General features: G+C 47.2%; 1 protein-coding gene across 3 annotated transcripts in view; it reads right to left on the bottom strand.

The window, feature by feature from the left end:
• The window catches only part of LOC142569089 (uncharacterized), a 143,718-nt gene that overhangs the window by 104,114 nt on the left and 15,572 nt on the right, over positions 1-24,032 (bottom strand). For all 3 annotated transcript variants that reach the window (XM_075678597.1, XM_075678595.1, XM_075678596.1), the window contains exon 4: positions 4,434-4,559. In XM_075678597.1, coding sequence (XP_075534712.1) covers positions 4,434-4,559 — 126 coding nt within the window. The remainder of the gene's footprint in view (positions 1-4,433; positions 4,560-24,032) is intronic.

Below are 24,032 nucleotides of genomic sequence, written 5' to 3' on the forward strand. Positions count from 1 at the left end.
TTGTGGCATTTCAGGGCTTCGGTGCTGATTCGTCACAAATACCGCTAATTGCCTAAACTGAGTATCTAGCACTAAGCGCTTAACCGGACTATAGGCGGGCTTCTTTGTGATTAATGCCTAAAGGAGAACTCCAGCGATTTCTCAATATGAACTGATCTTAATAATATTTTGAATATACGTTCTGTTTTGCACTCTGAATATGTGTGCCAAACAATACGGCTGCAAGTCATTTAGTACTCGTGAAAATGAATTTTCAGATTGGTTGCGTTCCCGAGTCCATTTTTTACTGACCACCATGTGTTTGTGACGTCAGACAGTACACCGCCACCGTCGCTTAAATTGTCGCTGAAATCGGCGCTGTGTAATGCGGAAAATCTGCAAAACCTCCCTTTGTCGTCCGGAGACATCAGCAGCTTCGCTTTTGGGCGTTAGCGCCACGTGCAATTCGCGTATAGCACGCGTTCTGCTTGTTTACATTATGGTAGTGTAGGACCTGACATAATCAACTCATCCTTACGTCATAAAAAGCAGCTAACCGTTTCGGTTTCGGTGTCCAGTTTATTGGTTATTTACAATTATTGATTAATTTCCAAGCAAACAGAACCACCCTACCGGTCACAGGAGTGTCAATGCCATTTGAAAATGACAACATTCCAATATGGTTAAAAAAACGCCAGAGCTGCCCATTTATGTGCCTTGAAGGAGCACATAAACCACCAACTTGACAAGAGCGCCATTTCTGGTACAGGCAGTATAGAATAGGGCAAAAATTCCAACACTTAGGTCTGCCTGTCTGCTGCTAAGGCAGAGAACTATCCTGACGAACAAGAATAGCAGTGAACTCTTTCCGGAAACTAAATGTTACATTGACAACCTCCAAGAATTTTTGTTGAGATGCACTACTTGCGCTATATCAATCAATCAATTATTCCATCAATAAGTTTATTATTCATGAGAAAATAGAATGTAGTGCATCGTACTTAAACAATCGGGGCCCCAGAACTCAAAGGGAGTTGTAGAAAGTGTACCTATGATAGTCTTATTTGCATCCGTGTAACAAGATGATGTATATACATTAAAAAAATCGTTATACAATACATGAAGGGAAAGTAACTTTTTGTGAATTTAGGTATTGTAGAGGAAGTACTGGCGCAGTGATTGTAAAAAATACTGAATGGATGATGATGAAGTTACGTCTTGACGAGGAGTGTTACAAAATCTGGCTGCAGTATATGTCCAGGAAGACGTTCCACAATTTGCGCGTCTACTTGAAACTGTTACCGTTAATAATGAGGATAAGCGACTGATATACACTACGTACGTTAGGCAAAACTGATTATTCGTAGAGCTGTTCTTTCAGCTGTGTAATTGACCCTAATGTCGAACACGGAAGTCCATAAGCTCAAATGGACTATGACACATACGATTCGACAAAACTATGGTAAGGATTAGAAGGGCTTCTAGTGGAAATAGATGCCAGAGCTTATAAAATATCTGTATATCTTTATAAATATTCCCAATTGCCTCATGTGCATGATTGTGCCACGTCAGATGTTAGTCTATCACTTCATTAACGAGCAACTTGGGGTCCACACTAAGCGGTGTGTTCTTACCAGAAAATGATATCAAATTGCTTTTAGTAAGATGTGGAATCAATTCGTGGGCAACCGAGGGAGTGGAGTACCAGATCAAGAGTAGCAGCGTAGCAGGCTGTAATATAGAACAGCGCGTGCCATGCTTGCGCCACGAGCGCGTGCCGCCAACTTTGTTTTCGTCAAGTCTCGCAGTGCCGACCTTCGGCGTCTTCGCGTAGCGGCGTTGGTGAGCGCTACAAGGCCTCGGGCCGGAGGGAACAGTGAAATGTACTCATTGACGTAGCGGAGAGAGTGCTGTTTTGTCATGCCACTCCGAGGATACGCCGGCGACATCCGCGGGGAACTTCGTGAGAGGCGCCTCGAGGCATGCCTGTTTGAGGCGGTCTAGTAAGACTACCTCTTCTCGACCGTTCAAGAGCATGGTGAAGGTATTCTGCAACAGAACGGCCTGTTGGCCTAGTTGGAGCACTTCGGCTTCATGTGGAGCATACGGACTATTGGAGCTTAGCAAGACAACTAGGAAGTCGAAGGAAGAATACTACAGACGTATTTTTGATAATGATTGTCTGCATAACAGTAATGTTCTTTGGAAGAAATTAAATATAATCTTAAACCGCAAGCCTATATATAACTGTATTGATCATCTTGTCGCTGATAATACCTTATTTAAGGAGTGGAACTTGCGAACCGCTTTAATGACTTTTTTGCACATATAGGTAACACAGCAAATACTTCTGTATCTGTTGCGTGTATCTCTAGAACTCCGCATTCTTTCTTCATTCAGCCTACTTCAAACGCAGAATTATAAGGATTTTCGAAGGCCTTAAGAATAGCCATAGTCGATGCCGATGACTTACAAATTAAGCCCATTAACTATGTGTTAAATGAGATTGCACCTGTCGTGTCGCATATCTTTAATATCGCAATTTCTACTGGCATTTTTTTTTCCAAGTAATATGCAGGTAGCTATGGTAACGGTAAATCCATAAAGGTGGGGATAAAACACTTTTTCTAACTATCGCCCAGTTTCAATATTACCTGTTCTCCGAAAGGGCTTGAAAAAGTGATTTATGCACGAATTGACAGTTTCTGTAGCAAACATAACCTTATAATAAGCCATCAATTTGGGTTTAGGAAATATCCTTCCACACAGAGTGCTCTTTTGCAGCAAAAAGGAATTATTTTAGAGAACATGGAAAATAAATTTATGACACTCGGACTATACTTAGATTTCAGTAAAGCTTTTGACCGTGTAAATTAAACCATTTTATTATATAAAATGAAACACTATGGATTTAGAGGAGTAGCTCTGGAATTCGTTCATACCTCACGGGTTGATCACAATCTACTGTAGTAGGCAGATACAAATCGCGCATGATAATGATGGTATCAGGGGTGCCACAGGGAAGTATTTTGGGGCCTATCCTGTTCCTATTTGGTATCAATGATATAGTACAAGTAAATAAAACTTGCAAATTTGTTATCTACGCCGATCATTGCTGCGCGTTGTTTGCAGGAAAATATATAGTGCACGTTACTGCCGAGGCAGATCCGTTTTGTTCTAGAGCAAACGAATGGCGCAAGACAAATTGATTGACACTGAACGAATCGAAAACAAAGTGTGTGTTGTTTCGTGCGTTCGGAACATTGTTTAAGGTAGCTGATTCCCTTATGATTCCCGTTCAATGTTTCGACTGCAAATTTTCTAAAAACAGTTGGCATTACATGTAATGAAGATATGTCCTGGAACCAGCCCATTCAGTGATTATTGCTTAAATTAAGCAAAACAGTGGGCATAATGAATAGATGCAGACAAGATCTCCCGGTGGCAATTAGGAGATTGCTTTATGATGCCCTGTTTAGTTGTTATTTGTGTTACTGTGTGCTAGTTTGGGGTAACACTACAGCTGAGAAACTACACAAACTCGTTTTAGTACAAAAAAGGGCGGTCCGCGCGGTATCGAGCGCTTCTTATTTATAACACACCACACCTCTTTTTCAAGAACATAAAATCCTTAAATTTTCAGATTTGTACACTTACACAGCTACTGTGCTCCTATAAGGAAGCAGCTCAGAGCATATTAGACGCTTTTCTCGATATTACACAACTTGAGCACACCCTGACAACATATCCTTTTCGGTATCAACCACCATGGCACGTTCGTTTTTCGCACACATAGTACTGCCGCAAAAGAATTCGGCAGCCATTGCCAACGATATTAAATCACTATGAGACTAAATATTGACATCACAACGCTAGCGAAGAAGGACATAAGCTTATCCACGCAGTAAATTTTTGTTTTGCTTTGTTGTGTCTAGCCATTTTATTATGTATGTATATTATGAATACTTAATTTTTCTATTTCATGTTCTTAGAGAGGCGAGTTTGATTGTAATGCAATCTTGGATTCATTGTATGTCTGGTACGGCGCTTTTCATGAACGCTTAGTAATGCTGAATGGGTTTCGTCTTCACTGCTGATGGGTGGCTGGAGCCTAGTCAATCTGCAGTCTAGCAGCTTTTTCTTCGGCCACCATTCGGCCTTGTAAAGTTGCAAAATAACGTTGCTTTGATTGATCGAAACATCATACTCTTTGTCCCGTTAAAGGACAGCGAGAGAGGAGGCTGTAATTCTTGTGCAGTAAACACACATAAAGCCACAGCAATGCTCAAGTTGTTATGCTTGCCCCCCCTCCCCCCCCCCCCCCCCCGAGGTGCTCATGAAAAACGTTCGTTGTATAAGCTTGCAAATAATGTCTTAGGGATGCAAGCACAAATACAAACTACGCAAACGGAACTTTGTAGTACCGAACTAGAGCGCTATGCCTTGCTACTCACGGCTTAAAGTTTTCGTCAGTATAGAAGTCGGGGTCGTTGTCGAAGTTAATTTTGATTATCTTCACACAGTAGGCAATCGGAATCTTGCACAGCATGTCCAAGAAGAGGGCGGTCGTCGTCTTTTCTCTGTAGGCAAAGAAAAACGAGTGAACATCTGCCTTAGGCTAACGGCAACCTGCATGGTTTTGAGCAAATCGGGCTGTACTGCGCATATTGTTACACTAAGACAGGCGTGAACACAGTAAAATAACTATACAGAAACTGTCGGCAATGATTGCCTATGTAAGCGTATCGCCGAAGACTACAAGAAAGCGTTTCTGCCTAATAAAGCAATAATGTGTTTGACTGCTTATAGTCCTTGCTTTGAAGACATTTAGGTAACCTTTGTTGTTTCATTGTTCAATTCTGTAGAACGCCGAGCCGTTAACCACCACATCATTAAACTTGATATAGGCGACTGCACATGATTCTTAAATGGTATGCAATAAATGGCCTGCGTGTCAATTTCTTTGTACCGGTGGTGATAGTTCAACTGCCACCAACCTACGACCAGCAACAACCGACCACGCAACCAGCAAAGGAGAAATACAAAGCTATTCACTTTAGATACTTGCAATTTCTCAAATAGGACTTGCATTGGTACCGACAGCAGTGTTTAGTGCTGCGCCCCAGGTCTCTAAGAAAGTGTGCATTGTGGTGAGAGCTGCGAGCGGCGTTGCAGGTGCCACCCCTCGATGGGGCACGAGATGAGAAAGGAGAGCCTGTCAGCGCCGAAAGGCAGATAAATCCAGCTTCACATTTACTCTCTCTTTCCTTGAGACCAATTTATGCACAACGTTCTGGACCAATGTAGTGCAACAGGAACGCTGCTTTGCATGTACACAATACTAACTGCGGAATACAGAACACTGTCCTACCTCCAGCAGATTCGAATGAGCGTTCTGTGACGACGCATCGAGTCGGCTTCGTTATTCTCCTTTATTCTATAGTATTGCCACGTTGCACTCACGGTGAAGAGCGCCGTAGCAATACTGTTTGAACAGTGAATCACCAAACTAACTTCATTTGGCGATCGCGTGCCCAGAAAACGATAGCGGCGAGCTCAGTCGGCGATACTCGAATTCTGATCTCAGGACCAAACATGTCTGGTTTTATACATGTCTCATCGAGCGTTCCAGCGTAATTGCTTGAGCCCGCATGCCCTCCGAAAACCACGATAACATTAACGTAGAAGAAATGCAATCCCCGTGAGAAGGAAAAATGAATACGCGTCAGTAGATTCTCAGCTATGCTTTACCCCTCTTCTCTTATTATAATCCCCTCCTTCTCCCTCCACTGCGGAGCGGTATTGTCGAATCAGCAGACTGCGCTAGGCGATTACGGTGGTCAGTAGTAAATTTCTTCAATTTTATTATATGCCCACCTATTTATTTAAATAAACATTAAGCTATACCTAATACTACTCCAACCAAACACACACCACCCGTCTTTTGAGGCGGTATCATTGCTCCTTCCTTTTGTGGCCAGTCCATGCGCGTCAGCAGAATGACGGCACGTCAGCGGCTCCGCAGAGACGGCACGAACCTGCTTCGCACGTCCGTTTCCTTACCACCGCAATGACGAGCGTTTGCGCCACTCATACATGAAACAAGGAAATGGAGCACGTAATTAAATCCACGCAAAATTACTTTGAATTAACGTTCAGGCTGAAGCCCACATGCGGCACGTATGCTCCGATATTGGCACATTCCCACGTGCAGTCCGAATTGATGTAAGCGACATTTTCTATTGAGCTTCCGTTTAAAGGGCCCCTGAAACGGTTCGGACAAATTTTGTAGACGCGTAGGGTACCACTAAAGTTAATCATTCGCACCACAATTTGTGTGAAACGTCTCATATTAAGAGAGCTACGGACGACTACAAGTTGCGCTCCTCCATAGTCATGAATTTTCTGCTCAACTCGTTCGCCGAGTGATCGGGGCTAAGCTCCGCCTTCACTGGCTCTGCCTCATGACGGCACTTCGTGTCATCGACTTCCGTTTCTCTAGAAGCGAGCGCGCGAGCCTCTCCAAACTCTGCGCCAGCTTCATGGCAGTCGACCCCAAACGAGAGCCATCGAGGCACCGTGCGTTGCGAGCATTCTGTTGCAGTGCCTAACGTGTCTGGTATTCCGGTAACCAAAGGTGAGCTGGGCGTTTCGACGGAACAGTGCAGGCGTAAACTCAAACTGATGAAGGAACTTTAGCGTAGAGTTCATTATAAAATATGAAGACGCCAAATAAACAGACACACACAAGAGAAGAGAACGGGACAGGGCGCCACTTGCAACTGACCCCTGTCCCGTTCTCTTCTCTTCTGTGTGTCTGTTTATTTGGCGTCTTCATATTTTATAATGAACAGCTACCAACTAGCCCAACAAGAAGCGCTTTTAGCGTAGAGGTACGTGAGCTGCCTGATCGGCCTCCACGGTCCAGCCACCCGTTGGCGCAGAGCTTAACCAGCCAAACAGAAAGCGAATATTGCTCTAACCAAGTGTAAAACATTTTAAACATTTACAAAAAAGTGTTAACGATTACACTCCTGCGAGAAATTTATACCAGAAGCAAAGAAGAATGCGTTTTGTTACTGCTACTGTGTGTGGTTGAGGTCTGTGCCACCAGGTGGCTGCACGGTGCAGACATTCACATTTGCCGTTCTGCTCATCCCGTGAAACGACACGCAAGTGGACACGGCCTTTGCGCTTGCGTTTACCCTAATACCGGACTTGCGCAACGCTATTGCGTTAGTGATCTCCCGGTGTAAATGGACGACCGTGAACGCGCAAATCCTGGCGCCGATCGGATAGAGGCAATCCCATGTGCTGCAGCCAGTCCGCTAGTCTGCTGCCTTGCAGAAGGACACGATGTCACAGCTTGACATATTGCCCGTCGCTACGCTTGCAGTCCACAACGCAACAAAGTCGAATCATAGTGCTCGCGAAAAGCTGAGACAGACTGACCGCGCAGCTCTCATCAAAATGGAGAACGTTGTAACACAAGCAGACGAGTATAGTGAGGAATTGTTCTTGTGCATTGTCTTTCTGTTACATTGTTTTTATATAAACAAATTAACTAACATTCCAACTATTACAAACATCATTTGTTCACCATAAAGATGGAAAAACTATTGATTACGCACCCTGGGCAGCCAATCGGATAGCTCGCCCCCATGACGTCAATTTGGAGATTTACGTCATACGCGTAGGGGCGGCTGACAATTCCGCCGAGCAGTGTGCTGCGATTGGCAGCGATGTGCATTTGTAAAACCACATAATAAATTACAAGCTTTACGCGGAGCACTCGGATGCGTCAATCATTGGTCAGAAGGACCTACTCTAACGATTCAGTACATTTGTAGGAAATCGTCAAAATAGTTTCCGGGACCCTTTAATGCTTTTCTCGATTTGCGGAAACATATTTCAGTATCATGCGCCACTCCGTCATGACTAAAAGAAATGACGATGGAACGACCATGATTGGATGAAGGACTGGAAGTCGACTACACAAACACGGCAATGGTCTGGCGACAACGGTGGGGTGAGAGTAGCGTATTGACACTGGAATTGCTACTACAAATTCATGATGGCATAACCATGACCATGGTGACGTAATAACGATGTTGGAATAAAGACGGCATAAAGAGAATAGCATTATTTACTCACTGATGATGACAGAATGGCGTCAACAGTATAATGACGCCATTATGACGACAATACACTGCAATGTCGCCGTATAATACACTTGTAGGCGATTGCATTCTATATCACCTCCGCACTGTTATATGTTCCACTGGGTAAGGGTATACCATATACATCATACGAAAACGAGGACCGGATTTCTATTAGTCATATCACAAGAAGCCAACTAACAGACAGTAAGGACAACACAGGGGAAATTGCTTGTACCTACTAATCAAATTAAAGAAATGATAAAGTACTCGAAAAAAAGTCAATGAAAAAAGAATTGGCCGCAGGTGGGGCACGAAACCATACCTCGGTATAACGCATGCGGTGCTCTTACGAAATGGGCAACCACAGCGCTGTTTTCCCACCTTTCCAGGGTATTTATTTTTATCTATTAGATATAAACCTTGGTGTGTTAGCCAGCGCCAACACTTACGGACTTGACGGTAGATCTGGAACATTAATTCTTTCTCCCGGAGGCGTCACGTGCACGAGAACTTTCTGGGTGAAGGCAACTGGTTTATTCTATAAACAAACACATGCCTCCTCAAAGCATCGATGCGTCAAGGCGGTTATTGGAGGGCCAAAATATCGTGACGACGAGTGCATGACCACGATGAAATGGCCTTGCTAAAATGGTCCCAATGGCAGGATAGACGTGTGACTATGACGGCGCGTGCAATATAGTGTGACAGTGCTGGAAGGGGGACGACTGTATGATGAAGACTTACGCGACGTCAACAAAATGATAACAGAATGGAGATCCTGAGAATGACGGCGATGGATTTATGAGGAAAATATTGACGGTGAGGAGGTGACTGCAAATAAAGCCCACGCCTGCGCATGTGCAGACCGTCTGCCACCCTGGGCCTAATCGTCTGGCAATATATCCGGCGTATGTCTGCATTATGCCCGTAAGTGTAATCATGCAAGACAGCATTCAGTGCATGACGCATACCTCGCTTCGCCTTACAGGTAGCACAGCTCTCCACTACTCTCCACTATATCCAAGAGGGCAGACATGCGAGAAAGGAGCGAGCACCCGGCGCATGCCAGGTGACATACTCATTAATCCATGTTGGGTTGCTTCGCGATACATACAAAGCGCAAACAGGGTGGAATGGCCAGAGAAAGCTATTGATTTGAAACAGCTTAGCTTTGCTCTAAGGTACGGGTCTATGGGTGTAACTAACAACAAGATACTAGTACTTTCCTATATAGGGGAAGCCTTTTAATTGCGTCTACTGTATCCAAATTCAGAAAGTATATACTATCCGCTATAACCAACACATAGTAGCGTATCCCACGCTGCCTGAGCAAGGTGTGTTTCACTAGATAGAGGTGTACCTTATACATTATAAGAAACAGTTAACTAGAAAGTTTTTGTTACTTGTGCGTTTGATGAGTAACTGTTCCTGAAAACAATGAATATGGTTTTTATTGGACTGGATGGGAAGGCAACGGGTGGCCGGTACTCCAGGTTTGCCCGACAACGTAAGATAACTAAACTCATTTGTCATAGCCGTGAAGTACAGGATGCTTTGGTATACACAATCTACTGCTGTGCTGTACGGCGAGATCCTGTGCACAATTTAAAGAACTACACGTACGTTGCATAAAAATTGTAAACTGTGCAAGTCGGTACGCATAACCTACCCGATATTTTGCACCCTCTAAGCTACTTTCGGTTCACTTCTTTGGCAACGAGAACGCTCGTCTTGTGCTGTGTAGTCGGCACTAAGTGTTCATTTGTTCACTAAGTGTTCATGTGTGTTCATAGACAAAGAACACACACTGTCCAAGGGCACCAAGGGAGCTCCGCGAGTGTTTTCATCGTGTTTCAAGATTTCTTGCACCGCAAATTTGTGCTTTTCTGTGAAGCACGAAACTGTGCGCTAACTCTAAGCGTTGCCCGTTGACTGGTGTGACCGCCATAGATCTATACGGACACTAGTATGCCTTCCGTGAACTATTGCCACCGCACCTACATCATTGCATGTGATGTTCACTACTACCGAATAGGCCAGGCCCACGACCGTCATCCTCAAATGCGGACCTTCCTTGGACCTCGCCGACGCAGATCTACAAAAGCTAGGTGCTACTATTCACAAGGCGGCCCAGACTAACATCTACAAAAAAAATCCAAATGATTATCGTTATGAAGTCACATTTAGCCAGCGTCCGGAAATAGGTTTCAGTATTCAGGGTAAAATCCTGGGAATACATACATCACCACTGCTAGGAAGTACTTGAAGTTCCGCACATAGCTGACAAGCTAGAAAAAATGCTGGATTCGTGGTCACTGTGATGCACGACGGTGTTAGCAGGTGCGCCCATTGAACATTTAAGGCCCATCAATTTTATGTTACGTAATAATAAGATTGAGTGCGTGGGGCTAATACTCCTTCCGAAGGCGGAAGACGCAGTTCTCTCAGTAAGTGGAACATTGTATCGAACTTTGCCAAGATGAACACTACTTGCCCGATAAATAGATCCAAATTCCAGTTTCAGAGCAGCGCGAGTGCTCGCCCTGCTACTGAAACTATCAGAGTTCACCACACACCGAGTACTCTCCCCAGAAACATACAATATAGTAGCGAGCACCGTGACTGCAGATTCTCCGTGAAAGACACCCCCTCGTTGTTCTCGTTGTCATAACCCCAGAGAACGGCGCTATATCGAAACGGGGAAGCCAGCACTTCTGCTCGTCGTCTTCTTTTTCACCAGCAAGCACCATGTACACTGCACAGCGCCTTCAGCACAATCACTCCCCACCAAAAGAGTAGCCATTCTGGCGACCTTAGGACAGGAGAACACAGGGGAGCCATGGCACTGCTTTAGCCGGGAGACGTGGACAATTTCCTGGCCGCGACGACGCTGGTCGGAAGGCGCTTCGATTGGCTCGATGAGGTAGTTGACCGCGGATGTTTGTTTCAGTACTCGATAAGGACCGTCGTACTTGGAGAGCAGCTTGGAGGAAAGGCCTGGAGGAGTAGAGGGCACCCACAACCAGACCAGCGAGCCAGGAGCAAAGCACGTAGCCGTGTTGGATGAATAGTGGCGATGCTTTTAGCTCCTCTGGTCCTGCGATGTGAACGAACGAGCGAGCTGGCGACATTCTTCGGCGTAAGCAGCCGCTCTAGAAACAGTCCAGTGGACTGTTTCTAGAGCGAAGAATGTACTGCGAAGCATCTGGCCGGTAAGATCCAATCGTGGTTATAGTGCATGAAGGTTCGTGTCCGTAAAGGAGAAAGAAAGGGGAGAACCCAGTGGTGCTTTGCGTGGCGGTATATTAAGCGTAGGTGACGAAAGCCTGAATGCGATCCAATTCGAGTGGTCAAATGAAACATACAAGGCCAACATGTCACCAAGGATGCGGTTGAAACGTTATGTCACTTCATTAGTCTGAGGATGATATGCCGTGGTAGTGCGGTGAATGATGCGACACTCCTTTAGCAAGGCTGAAATGACGTCTGAGAGGAAAACACGACCGCGGTCGCTCAGTAGTTCTCGATGTGCTCCATGGCGTAAAATCAGGTTTTGAAGGATAAAACTGCCGACGTATTTTGCTGTGGCAGTTGCTAGGGATGAAGTTTCAGCGTACCGTGTGAGGTGGTCGATAGCAACAATAACCCAGTGGTTGCCTCTAGGAGTGTTGGGACGCGGACCGTATATGTCAATACCGACGCGGTCGAATGCGCGCGTCGGGCACGGTAAAGGTTGCAAGGGGCCTGTGGCACGTCGAGTTGGCGTCTTGCGTCGTTGGCATATGTGGCATGACCGGAAATACTGGCGAACCAAACGGTACGTACCGCGCCAGTATTACCGAAGCTGGAGGTGAGAGTATGCCTTGAATACGCCAGCATGGCCGCATTGTGGGTCGTCGTAGAACGTGGCGCAGATGTCGAGCGCAGGTGTCTAACAAGCAACGACTTGCGACTGCTCGACTTGTAGTTGCGGCGGTACAGCAGGTTATCCCGAATGAAGTGCGCGGCTTGACGACGGAGCGTCCGAGAAATTGGCTCTGGCGACTGGCTAGATAGGAATTCAATAAGCGAAGAGATCGATAGGTCTCTGCGCTGCTCTGATGGCATGTCGGAAATGTAAAAGGCGAAGGCTCCATAGGTGGAAATAGACGAGTGGACAGGACCGGAGGGCAGGGGTGACCGGGATAGAGCGTCTGCGTCTCAATGCTTTCGGCCTGAGCGATAAACAACGCTGATGTCGTACTCTAGTAGGCGCAGTGCCCAACGGGCGAGTCGACCAGTTGGATCTTTTAGTGAAGATAACCAGCATAGGGCATGATGATCGGTCACGACGTGAAATGGACGCCCGTACACATAAAGACGAAATTTTCCGATAGCCCAAATAATGGCCAGACATTCCTTCTCAGTAACCAAGTAGTTCACTGCGGCTTTGGTAAGGGTGCGGCTGGCATACGGGACGACGTACTCTTCGAAGGCATCCTTGCGTTGTACAAGAAAAACGCCAAGCCCGACACCACTAGCGTCCGTATGGATCTCAGTTGGAGCATAGGGATCGAAGTGTCGCAGTACGGGAGGACAGGTGAGAACGCGTCGTTCTTGGAATGCGTCGTCGCACACCGGGAACCAGGCTCATAGGTCAGAACTGTCGGTGAGAAGCTGCGTCAAGGAGGCGATAATAGAGGCAAAGTTAAGGATTAAGCGTCGGAAATATCAGCACAGGCCGATGAAGCTGCGAAGCTCTTTCATGGTGGTTGGTTTAGGAAACTCGGATACAGCGGTAAGTTTCGTGGCGTCCGGGAGGATACCGTCTTTTGAAACTACATGGCCAAGAATAGTAAGCGTGCGAGCGCCGAAGTGGCATTTCTTCAGATTTAGTTACAGGCCTGCAGTGCAAAGGCACGCGAGAACTTGCTCAAGGCGGCTGAGGTGCGACGCAAAGTAGGTGGTAAAAAACACAATGTCATTTAGATAACAGAGGCACGTTTTCTACTTCAGCCCTCGAAGAACGGTGTCCATCATGCGCTCAAAAGTGGCAGGCGCGTTGCACATGCCGAACGGCATGACGGTAAATTAATATTGCCCATTAGGGGTTGCAAAGGCTGTCTTTTGGCGATCAGCCTGTGCCAGTGGCACTTGCCAGTATCCGGTGCACAGATCCAGCAAGGAAGAACATTCCGCTCCCTGCAGACAGTCCAGGACATCGTCGGTGCGCGGCAGAGGATAGACATCTTTGCGCGTTACTCGGTTAAGGCGGCGATAGTCGACGCAGAACCGAATGGAACAATCTCGTTTTAACCAGGACCACCGGAGATTACCAGGGGCTGTTAGAGGGCTGGATGATGCAACCGAATGGAACAATTTTTTTTTTACCAGGACAACCGGAGATGCCCAGGGACTGTTAGAGGGCTGGATGATGCCACGCTCGAGCTTGTCGTCAACGTGGTCGCCGATGATACGGCGCTCAGCGGCCGACACACCATACGGACACTGACGCAACGGTGTTTGCTGACCGGTGTCTACGGTGAACGACTGCGGACGCTTGGCTCAAGGATGGTTGGTCAATATCAAATGAGGAATGGATAGGCCACGATTGTAATCTGAACCTGGCAACGTTTCACGCTAGAACGTTATCTAGTGAGGCCAGTCTAGCAGTGCTATTGGAGGAGTTAAAGGGCAGTAAATGGGATATAATAGGGCTCAGTGAGGTTGGGAGGACAAAAGAAGCATATACAGTGCTAAAAAGCGGGCACGTCCTGTGCTACCGGGGCTTAGCGGAGAGACGATAACTAGGAGTCGGATTCCTGGTTAATAAGGATATAGCTGGTAACATGCAGGAATTCTATAGCATTAACCAGAGGGTGGCAGGTCTTATAGTGAAACTTAATAAGGCGTACAAATTGAAGGTCGTATAGGACTACGACCCTACATCCAGTCATGATGACAAGGAAGTCGAAAGCTTTTATGAAGGCGTGGAATCGCCGATGGGTAAAAACAAAACAACATACAGTATACTGATGGGCGACTTCAATAGCAGGGTAGGCAAGAAGCAGGCTGGAGACAAGTCAGTGGGGCAATATGGCATAGACTCTAGGAATAGCAGGGGAGAGTTATTAGTAGAGTTTGCAGAACAAAATAATATGCGGATAATGAATACCTTCTTCCGCAAGCGGTATAGCCGAAAGTTGACGTGGAGGAACCCGAATGGCGAGACTAGAAATTAAATAGACTTTATGTTCTGCGCTAACCCTAGCATCATAAAAGATGTGGACGTGCTCGGCAAAGTGCGCTGCAGTGACCATAGGATGGTAAGAACTCGAATCAGCCTAGACTTGAGGAGGGAACGGAAGAAACTGGTGCATAAGGAGCCGATCAATTAGTTAGCGGTAAGAGGGAAAATAAAGGAATTCCTGATCAAGCTACGGAACAGGGTATTCGGCTTTAACTCAGGAAGAGGACCTAAGTGTTTAAGATATGAACGACGTTCTTATGGGCATCATTAAGGAGTGTGCAATAGAAGTCGGTGGTAACTCCGTTAGATAGCGTGCCAGTAAGCTATCGCAGGAGAAGAAAGATCTGATCAAGAAATACCAATGTATGAAAGCCTGTAGCAATACAGCTAGAATAAAACTGGCAGAAGCTTTCAAGTTAATCAGCAAGCGTAAGACAGCTGACATAAGGAAGTATAATATGAACAGAATTGAACATGCTCTCAGGAACGGAGGAAGCCTGAAAGCAGTGAAGAATAAACTAGGAATAGGTAACAATCAGATGTATGCGTTAACAGAGAAAGCCGGCAATATCATTACTAATATGGATGAGATAGTTCTAGTGGCAGAGGAGTTGCCGAGAGATTTGTACAGTACCAGTGGCATCCACGACGATAATGGAAGAGAGAATAGTGAAGAGGAATTGGAAATTCCGCAAGTACCGCTGGAAGAAGTAAACAAAGGGGGAAGGCAGCTGGGGAGGACCAGGTAACAGCAGATTTGTTGAAAGATAGTGGACAGATCGTTCTAGAAGAACTGGCCACCCTCTATACGCAATGCCTCAAGACTTCCAGCGTATTGGAATCTTGGAAGAGCGCTAACATAATCCTAATCCCTAAGAAATGGGACGCCAAAGACTTGAAAAATTATAGACCAATCAGCTTACTGTCCGTTGCCTATAATGTGTTTACTAAGGTAGTAACAAATAGAATCAAGAACACCTTAGACTTCTGTCAACCAAATGACAAGGCAGGATTCCATAAAGGCTACTCAACAACAGACCAGATTCACGCTATCAATCAGGTGATATAGAAATGTGCGGAATGTAAACAACCATCATATATAGCTTCCATAGATAACGAGAAAGCGTTTCATTCAGTCGAAACCTCATCAGTCATGGATGCATTACGGATTCAGGGTGTAGAGGAGCCGTATGTAAAAATAGCGGCTCCACAGCCAACGTAGTGCTCCATAAAGAAAGCATTAAAATCCCAATAAAGAAAGGCGTCAGACAGGGAGATACGATCTCTCCAATGCTATTCACAGCGTGTTTACAGAAGGTATTCAGAGACCTGGATTGGGAAGAATTGGGGATGAAAGTTAATAGAGAATACCTTAGTAACTTGCGATTCGCTGATGGTATCGCCTTTGCTTAGTAACTCAGGGGACCAATTGCAATGCATGCTCAGTGACCTGGAGAAGCAAAGCACACGGGTGGGTCTAAAATTTAATCTGCAGAAAACTAAAGTAATGTTTAACAGTGTCCGAAGAGAATATCAGTTTACGATAGTTAACGAGGCACTGTAATGGGTCATCATCATCATCATCAGCCTGGTTACGCCCACTGCAGGGCAAAGGCCTCTCCCATACTTCTCCAACAACCCCGGTCATGTACTAATTGTGGCCATGCCGTCCCTGCAAACTTCTTAATCTCATCCGCCTACCTAACTTTCTGCCGCCCCCTGCTACGCTTCCCTTCCCTTGGGATCCAGTCCGTAACCCTTAATGACCATCGGTTATCTTCCCTCCTCATTACATGTCCTGCCCATGCCCATTTCTTTTTCTTGATTTCAACTAAGATGTCATTAACTCGCGTTTGTTCCCTCACCCAATCTGCTCTTTTCTTATCCCTTAACGTTACACCTATCATTCTTCTTTCCATAGCTCGTTGTGTCGTCCTCAATTTGAGTAGAACCCTTTTAGTAAGCCTCCAGGTTTCTGCCCCGTAGGTGAGTACTGGTAAGACACAGCTATTATATACTTTTCTCTTGAGGGATAATGGCAACCTGCTGTTCATGATTTGGGAATGCCTGCCAAACGCACCCCAGCCCAGTCTTATTCTTCTGATTATTTCCGTCTCATGATCCGGATCCGCCGTCACTACCTGCCCTAAGTAGATGTATTCCCTTACGACTTCCAGTGCCTCGCTGCCTATTGTAAATTGCTGTTCTCTCCCGAGACTGTTAAGCATTACTTTAGTTTTCTGCATATTAATTTTTAGACCCACTCTTCTGCTTTGCCTCTCCAGGTCAGTGAGCATGCATTGCAATTGGTCCCCTGAGTTACTAAGCAAGGCAATATCATCAGCGAATCGCAAGTTACTGAGGTATTCTCCATTAACTTTTATCCCCAATTCTGCCCAATCCAGGTCTCTGAATACCTCCTGTAAACACGCTGTGAATAGCATTGGAGATATCGTATCTCCCTGCCTAACGCCTTTCTTTATTGGGATTTTGTTGCTTGCTTTATGGAGGACTACGGTGGCTGTGGAACCGCTATAGATATCTTCCAGTATTTTTACATATGGCTCATCTACACCCTGATTCCGTAATGCCTCCATGACTGCTGAGGTTTCGACTGAATCAAACGCTTTCTCGTAATCAATGAAAGCTATATATAAGGGTTGGTTATATTCTGCACATTTCTCTATCACTTGATTGATAGTGTGAATATGGTCTATTGTTGAGTAGCCTTTACGGAATCCTGCCTGGTCCTTTGGTTGACAGAAGTCTAAGGTGTTCCTGATTCTATTTGCAATTACCTTAGTAAATACTTTGTAGGCAACGGACAGTAAGCTGATCGGTCTATAATTTTTCAAGTCTTTGGCGTCCCCTTTCTTATGGATTAGGATTATGTTAGCGTTCTTCCAAGATTCCGGTACGCTCGAGGTCATGAGGCATTGCGTATACAGGGTGGCCAGTTTCTCTAGAACAATCTGTCCACCATCCTTCAACAAATCTGCTGTTACTTGATCCTCCCCAGCTGCCTTCCCCCTTTGCATATCTCCTAAGGCTTTCTTTACTTCTTCCGGCGTTACCTTCTGGATTTCGAATTCCTCTAGACTATTTTCTCTTCCATTATCGTCGTGGATGCCACTGGTACTGTATAAATCTTTGTAGAACTCCTCAGCCACTTGAACTATCTCATCCATATTAGTAATGATATTGCCGGATTTGTCTCTTAACGCATACATCTGATTCTTGCCAATTCCTAGTTTCTTCTTCACTGTTTTTAGGCTTCCTCCGTTCCTGAGAGCATGTTCAATTCTATCCATATTATACTTCCTTATGTCGGCTGTCTTACGCTTGTTAATTAACTTCGAAAGTTCTGCAAGTTCTATTCTAGCTGTAGGGTTAGATGCTTTCATACATTGGCGTTTCTTGATCAGATCTTTCGTCTCCTGCGATAGTTTGCTCATATCCTGCCTAACGGAGTTACCACCGACTTCCATTGCACACTCCTTAATGATGTCCACAAGATTGTCGTTTATTGCTTCAACACTAAGGTGCTCTTCCTGAGTTAAAGCTGAATACCTGTTCTGTAGCTTGATCTGGAATTCCTCTATTTTCCCTCTTACAGCTAACTCATTGGTCGGCTTCTTATGTACCAGTTTCTTCCATTCCCTCCTCAGGTCTAGGCTAATTCGAGTTCTTACCATCCTGTGGTCACTGCAGCGCACCTTGCCGAGCACGTCCACATCTTGTATGATGCCAGGGTTAGCGCAGAGTATGAAGTCTATTTCATTTCTAGTCTCGCCGTTCGGGCTCCTCCACGTCCACTTTCGGCTATCCCGCTTGCGGAAGAAGGTATTCATTATCCTCATATTATTCTGTTCCGCAAACTCTACTAATAACTCTCCCCTGCTATTCCTAATGCCTATGCCATATTCACCCACTGCCTTGTCTCCAGCCTGCTTCTTGCCTACCTTGGCATTAAAGTCGCCCATTAGTATAGTGTATTTAGTTTTCACTCTGCCCATCGCCGATTCCACGTCTTCATAGAAGCTTTCGACTTCCTGGTCATCATGACTGGATGTAGGGGCGTAGACCTGTACAATCTTCATTTTGTACCTCTTATTAAGTTTCACGACAAGACCTGCCACCCTCTCGTTAATGCTATGGAATTCCTGTATGTTACCAGCTATATTCTTATTAACCAGGAATCCGACTCCTAGTTCTCTTCTCTCCGCTAAGCCCCGGTAGCACTGTATATGCTTGTTTTGTCCTCCTAACCTCACTGAGCCCTATTATATCCCATTTACTACCCTCTAATTCCTCCAACAACACTGCTAGACTCGCCTCACTAGATAACGTTCTAGCGTTAAACGTTGCCAGGTTCATATTCCAATGGCGGCCTGTCCGGAGCCAGCGATTCTTAGCACCCTCTGCTGCGTCGCAGGTCTGACCGCCGCCGCGGTCAGTTGCTTCGGAGCTGCTGGGGACTGAGGGCCGGGGTTTGATTGTTGTGTTCATAGGAGGTTGTGGCCAAGTACTGCACCAGGGTGGCCAATCCTGCTCTGGTGAGGGAGTGCGTTGCCGGTTCTGGTCACCGGGATCAGGCCACACTCCAGGCCTGTTTGTGCAATTTTTATCAACACGCGGATTTTTTTTTTAATCTGGTGGAAAATTGCCGGCACCGGGATTCGAACCACGGACCTCTTGCACGCGAGCCGGGTGTTCTACCTCTACGCCACCGCTGCACCACTCTGTAATGGGTAAGAGAATACATCTACTTAGGGCAGGCAGTGACCACGGATCCGGATCATGAGACTGAAATAATCAGAAGAACAAGAATTGGCTGGAGTGCGTTTGGCAGGCATTCTCAGATCGTGAACAGCAGGTTGGCATTATCCCTCAAGAGAAACGTGCATAACAGCTGTGTCTTACCAGTACTCACGTACGGGGCAGGAACCCGGAGGCCTACGAAAAGTGCTCTACTTAAATTGAGGACGACCTAACGAGCTATGGAAAAAAGAATGATGGGTATAACGTTAAGGGATAAGAACAGAGCGGATTTGGTAAGGGAACAAACGTGAGTTAATGACATCTTAGTTGAAATCAAGAAAAAAAATGGGCAGGACATGTAATGAAGAAGGAAGACAACCGATAGTCATTAAGGGTTCCGAACTAGATTCCAAGGGAAGGGAAGCTTAACAGGGGACGGCAGAAAGTTAGGTGGGCGGATGAGATTAAGAAGTTTGCAGGCACAACATGGCCACAATTAGTACATGACTGGGGGAGTTGGAAAAGTATGGCAGAGGCCTTTGCCCCGCAGTGGGCGTAACCAGCATGATGATGATGATGACGAGGAGAAGGAGGAGGTGGAGGAGAGGAACGAAAACGTTGGAGGAGCTTGATTTCTGTGTGCTGCGCAGGTGTGAGTTCTGCATCGACGGCACGAGCGAAGGCGTCTACAGGGGCATTGGTCGCGACGGGAGAAGTCACGGCACAAATTGGAATTGACGGCGTAAACATGGTGGCCGGGCGAACGCAATCGAAAGCTTCAGAGGTACCCAGGCACTCGCCGCGGAGTAGGGATGATGGGCAGGCGGACGGATTGCACATGTAAAGGACAGCAGAACCGTCGCAAAAAGTGACGACAGCAAACGGATGCAGAAAGCTCCGGCGGCGCGGACAAGCGCCCAACGGCGTGAACAGAAAAAATGTGTTCGCAGGTTAGTTACATAACAGAGGAACCAGAGCGGCGGGGAAAGGTGCGATATTGACGTCAGAGGCGGCAATAACTTCCGGAGAATAATGATCGTCAGGGTCAAAGCACGGCACTGATAACGTCAGTGCCGTGCTTCGATAAGAGCTTGATTGACAGATAGGAAATTCCATCCAAGAATAATGTCGTGCGAGGAACGCGGCAGGACGACAAATTCGATAAGATAACGCTTTGAATGACGACCCGGGCTGCGCACGACGCGGAAGGCTGAATGCGATGCGAGGTTGCCGTACGCAGAGAAAGAGAGGTAAGGAGAATGGTCACTTTGTTCAAATTGCGGCAAAGCTCACTAATAATAGAAACGGCGGCTTCGGTGTCGATAAGTGCGTATACGGTGACGCCGTCTACAGACAGTTCAACTTCGTTCGCCGGGGCAGATGAGGCCTTGAAATCTTTAACGGAAACGCAGTTGTTGCCTCTGGAACTGCAACTGCTAGTTTTCCTCTCGGGCTGGGCGGGGTCGGCGAGCCATCGGGGAAATGGATGGGCGACGTGGGAAAGGCGACCGGCGTGAATCGAGGGGGGAGGCGACTGCAAGAGGAGTCCGGAGGAAGGTTAGATGGGTCCTGACGTGGAAGTCGAGCAGGCCTGTAGCTTGAGGCGCCCCCACTGTCAGGTAAACGGGGGCTGCGACCGTGGCAGGATCGTGCTACGTGGCCCGGAAAATGGCAGGAATAGCATATTGGCCGCTTATCGGTTCTGCGCCACGGGTTGACGACAGGGGCTCCAGCGGCCGAGTTAGGGACAACAATCGGACGCGAGGGTGTCTGCGGCAAACGGAAGGTGCGCGTGGGCCGGTAGGCATCAGGAGCCGGAGGAGCGTACGGCCGGGCGACAACGTCAGCGTAAGTTAGCGGTCCCGCTGCAGCCTGCGGAAGAGGGGCAGATGGCAACGCCGCGGCAACTTGCGTCTGAATGACGTGACGATGCGAAGGAGCCAAGGTTGTCGACGGCTCGGGTGTGCTATTCGCCAGAGAGATTTGGCGTGTGACTTCCTGACCGATGAACAGATTTATGCCCGGCATTAAAGCAGAGATGTTGGCAGCGTCGCGGCAGGAATCCAACGGCGATAGATCCGCGGTGTCCTGCTGAGCAGCGTGTGTTGATGCACGCGGCTTGCGCAGCTCGTTGTAGGGCTGAGAAAGCTGCATGACCTCGGCAATCGTCCGGGAACGCTTCGCGATGAGCATCTGGAAGGCATGGTCGTCGATGCCTTTAATGACGTGCTTGACATTTTCAGCTTCGTCCATAGATGAGTTGACGCGCTTGCAGAGCGAGAGCACGTCTTCAATATAACTGGTGAAGGTCTCGTCCAGGCGTTGAGCTCGACCACGCAAGCGCGGCTCAGCGCGAAGCCGGCGAACGGCGGGGCGGTTGAAGACCTCAGCCAAAGCTGTCGTGAAAGCCGACCAGATGGTAAAATCGGCTTCATGATTGCGGAACCATAGGTTTGCAACATAAGTCAAGTAAAAGATGACATTTGTGAGCTTGGCGCGGTCGTCCCACTTATTACAGGCGCTTACACGGTCATATTCGGCGATCCAGTTTTCCCCGTCGTGGTCGTCTGTGCCGCTAAATATAGCCAGATTGCGCTGCCGGCTGACGCCAGAGCAGACGATGGCCGGGGCCACGTGAGCAGCAGCCTGGGACGGTCCCGGTCCATCCATTGCAATAGCTGGTGGTAGCGTCCGACTGAGGAGTTCCAGGATGTCGAAGGGAAACCCAGCAGCTCCACCAAATACAGCGTAGATGTTCGCCTAGCAGCACTAGTTCTAGGTTGTAGGGGTAGGTTTAAACAGGTCAGCGCTATATCGAAAAGGGGACGCCAGCACTTCTCGTCGTCGTCTTCTCTTTCACCAGCGCCATTCCCACTCCCCAGTGCCTTCAGTATAGCATCATTATCTCCAGCCATAATGAGAGGCGCGGATTTGGCAGCCTGTGCTGCATTCTGAAAGATTCTTCAAAGGCTGTTTTTTGTGTTTCAGGCTGTTCTATATATTAGGTAAGTACGCCCCTTTACTAGAAAAGTGTTACGGAGAATACGAATAAACACATGTTCTAATTCGGTATTGAGTTCGAGGTCTAATGTTGAAGGCGTACTGTCTTTATGTGCACGTATGTGGGTCGAAGTGTTTGTTTGATGCGTACTGCACGACCCGAGTTTAGCTGCCACATTAGCGGCGTGTAACGCGTTGCATCGAACCTGTCATCTAGAGAGCCGATATACTGTTGCAAGGACTCCCTCTTAAGATTGAAACCCCCGCATTCCATTTTAATATTGTGAACTTAGTTGGACATGCCATGTTACAAAATGGAAGCGGTTAGTCCGGTCAATCTGGGTATTTTAGTGCTCGAGGATCCAGTGAACTCCAGTAACTTACGGAATCTGTAAACTTGGAGTGTTAACAGAAGCGCCGATTATATTGTATTTATTGTCCACTCTCCCGTTCAATTTCTTTTCTTTTTTTTGCTTACCGGCACTTCAATTCTTTCTCCGCAAGCCTCCAGTCTTAGTCTCATGCGAGATTCCATTTTCGCGATTTCCTCCTGCATTCGCTTTTCCGTATTTTCCATCGATACACTGAATGTCTTTGTAATTGGGCCCGCGACTACGCGCTCCGTACAATTATTTTCCGACGGTGCAGCTGCCAACGCCACCTCGTCGCCCCACGTTCCTCGCCCGATTTCTGACATACGAGGGGGTAACTTAGTCGCACTACCTGACGGCTGGTGTTGGGCTGCTGAGCACGAGGTCGCGGGATCGAATGCCGGCCACGGCGGCCGCATTTCGATGGGGGCGAAATGCCAAAACACCCGTGTGCTTAGATTTAGGTGCACGTTAAAGAACCCCAGGTGGTCAAAATTTCCGGAGTCCTCCACTACGGCGTGCCTCATAATCAGAAAGTGGTTTTGGCACGTAAAACCCCAAATATTATTATTATTACCTGACGGCGGCTGGGGAGGTTTGTCCCACCCCCATATCCTGCGTGGAGGGTGCTTGCTGTGTACTCGAGTTTTCTTGATCCTTCTCTGAGGTATAAGCTTTTTGCATTTCTAGCTTGAACCTTTTGTTCTCAGCCCTAGGTTTCTCATCAGCCTACGCTAGGGGAGCGAAGGCAACCACATCTACTCAGCTGACTTTGTTGCTGCTCATTTTGTTCGCAGGTCTGGGTTCTGACTCGGTCCCATCATGCTTGTCTGCTGGACGACCGCCTTCCCGAGGCACTCGGATGTGCTTGAGGCGAACGAGTGCCCTCCCGCTTCCGAGCTTGCAGGTCAGGGGCTTCGCTCCTTGCAGCGTTCCTGGAGTGATGCTGCTGGTTAGCTTTTACACTCACTGGATTCAGCCCGGCTTCAGTTCGAGCACCGTCTCTCCTGTACTTTTGTGTACAATGCATGAACCTCGTGGGATGAAAGCCCCCACAAATGAGGCACTTGGATTGACACTAGTGGTCCTGTTCTGGATTCGTCTCGCCTCAAGCCTGGCATCGACCGGCCTGCGGATTAGGGCAAACTCGGCGCGATGTCCAATCATGCCGCAGCGGGGACAGGCCGGAGTCGCCTTGCAGAAGAGGTGAACCAGTACAGCTTCTCACCACTATTCAGCGGTGAACGGAACCTTCCGGCCCTCGAACGTGGTCGTGGCTACATTGGTCTGTCCTATTTCCATTGCAATAGCTGGTGGTAGCGTCCGACTGTGGAGTTCCAGGATGTCGAAGGGAAATCCAGCAGCTCCACGAAATACAACGTGGGTGTTCGCCTAGCAGCACTAGTTCTAGGTTGTAGCGGTAGGCGCTACTACTACCTCTGCAGCCTTAGTAATATACGCTTCAATGGCTGTAGGGTATACTTGAATAACAACACGGCTTGTCGGACGACTTGAGGTACGCTTGAACAG

Source organism: Dermacentor variabilis, unplaced genomic scaffold (assembly GCF_050947875.1).
Source record: "Dermacentor variabilis isolate Ectoservices unplaced genomic scaffold, ASM5094787v1 scaffold_75, whole genome shotgun sequence".
Lineage (NCBI taxonomy): Eukaryota > Metazoa > Arthropoda > Arachnida > Ixodida > Ixodidae > Dermacentor > Dermacentor variabilis.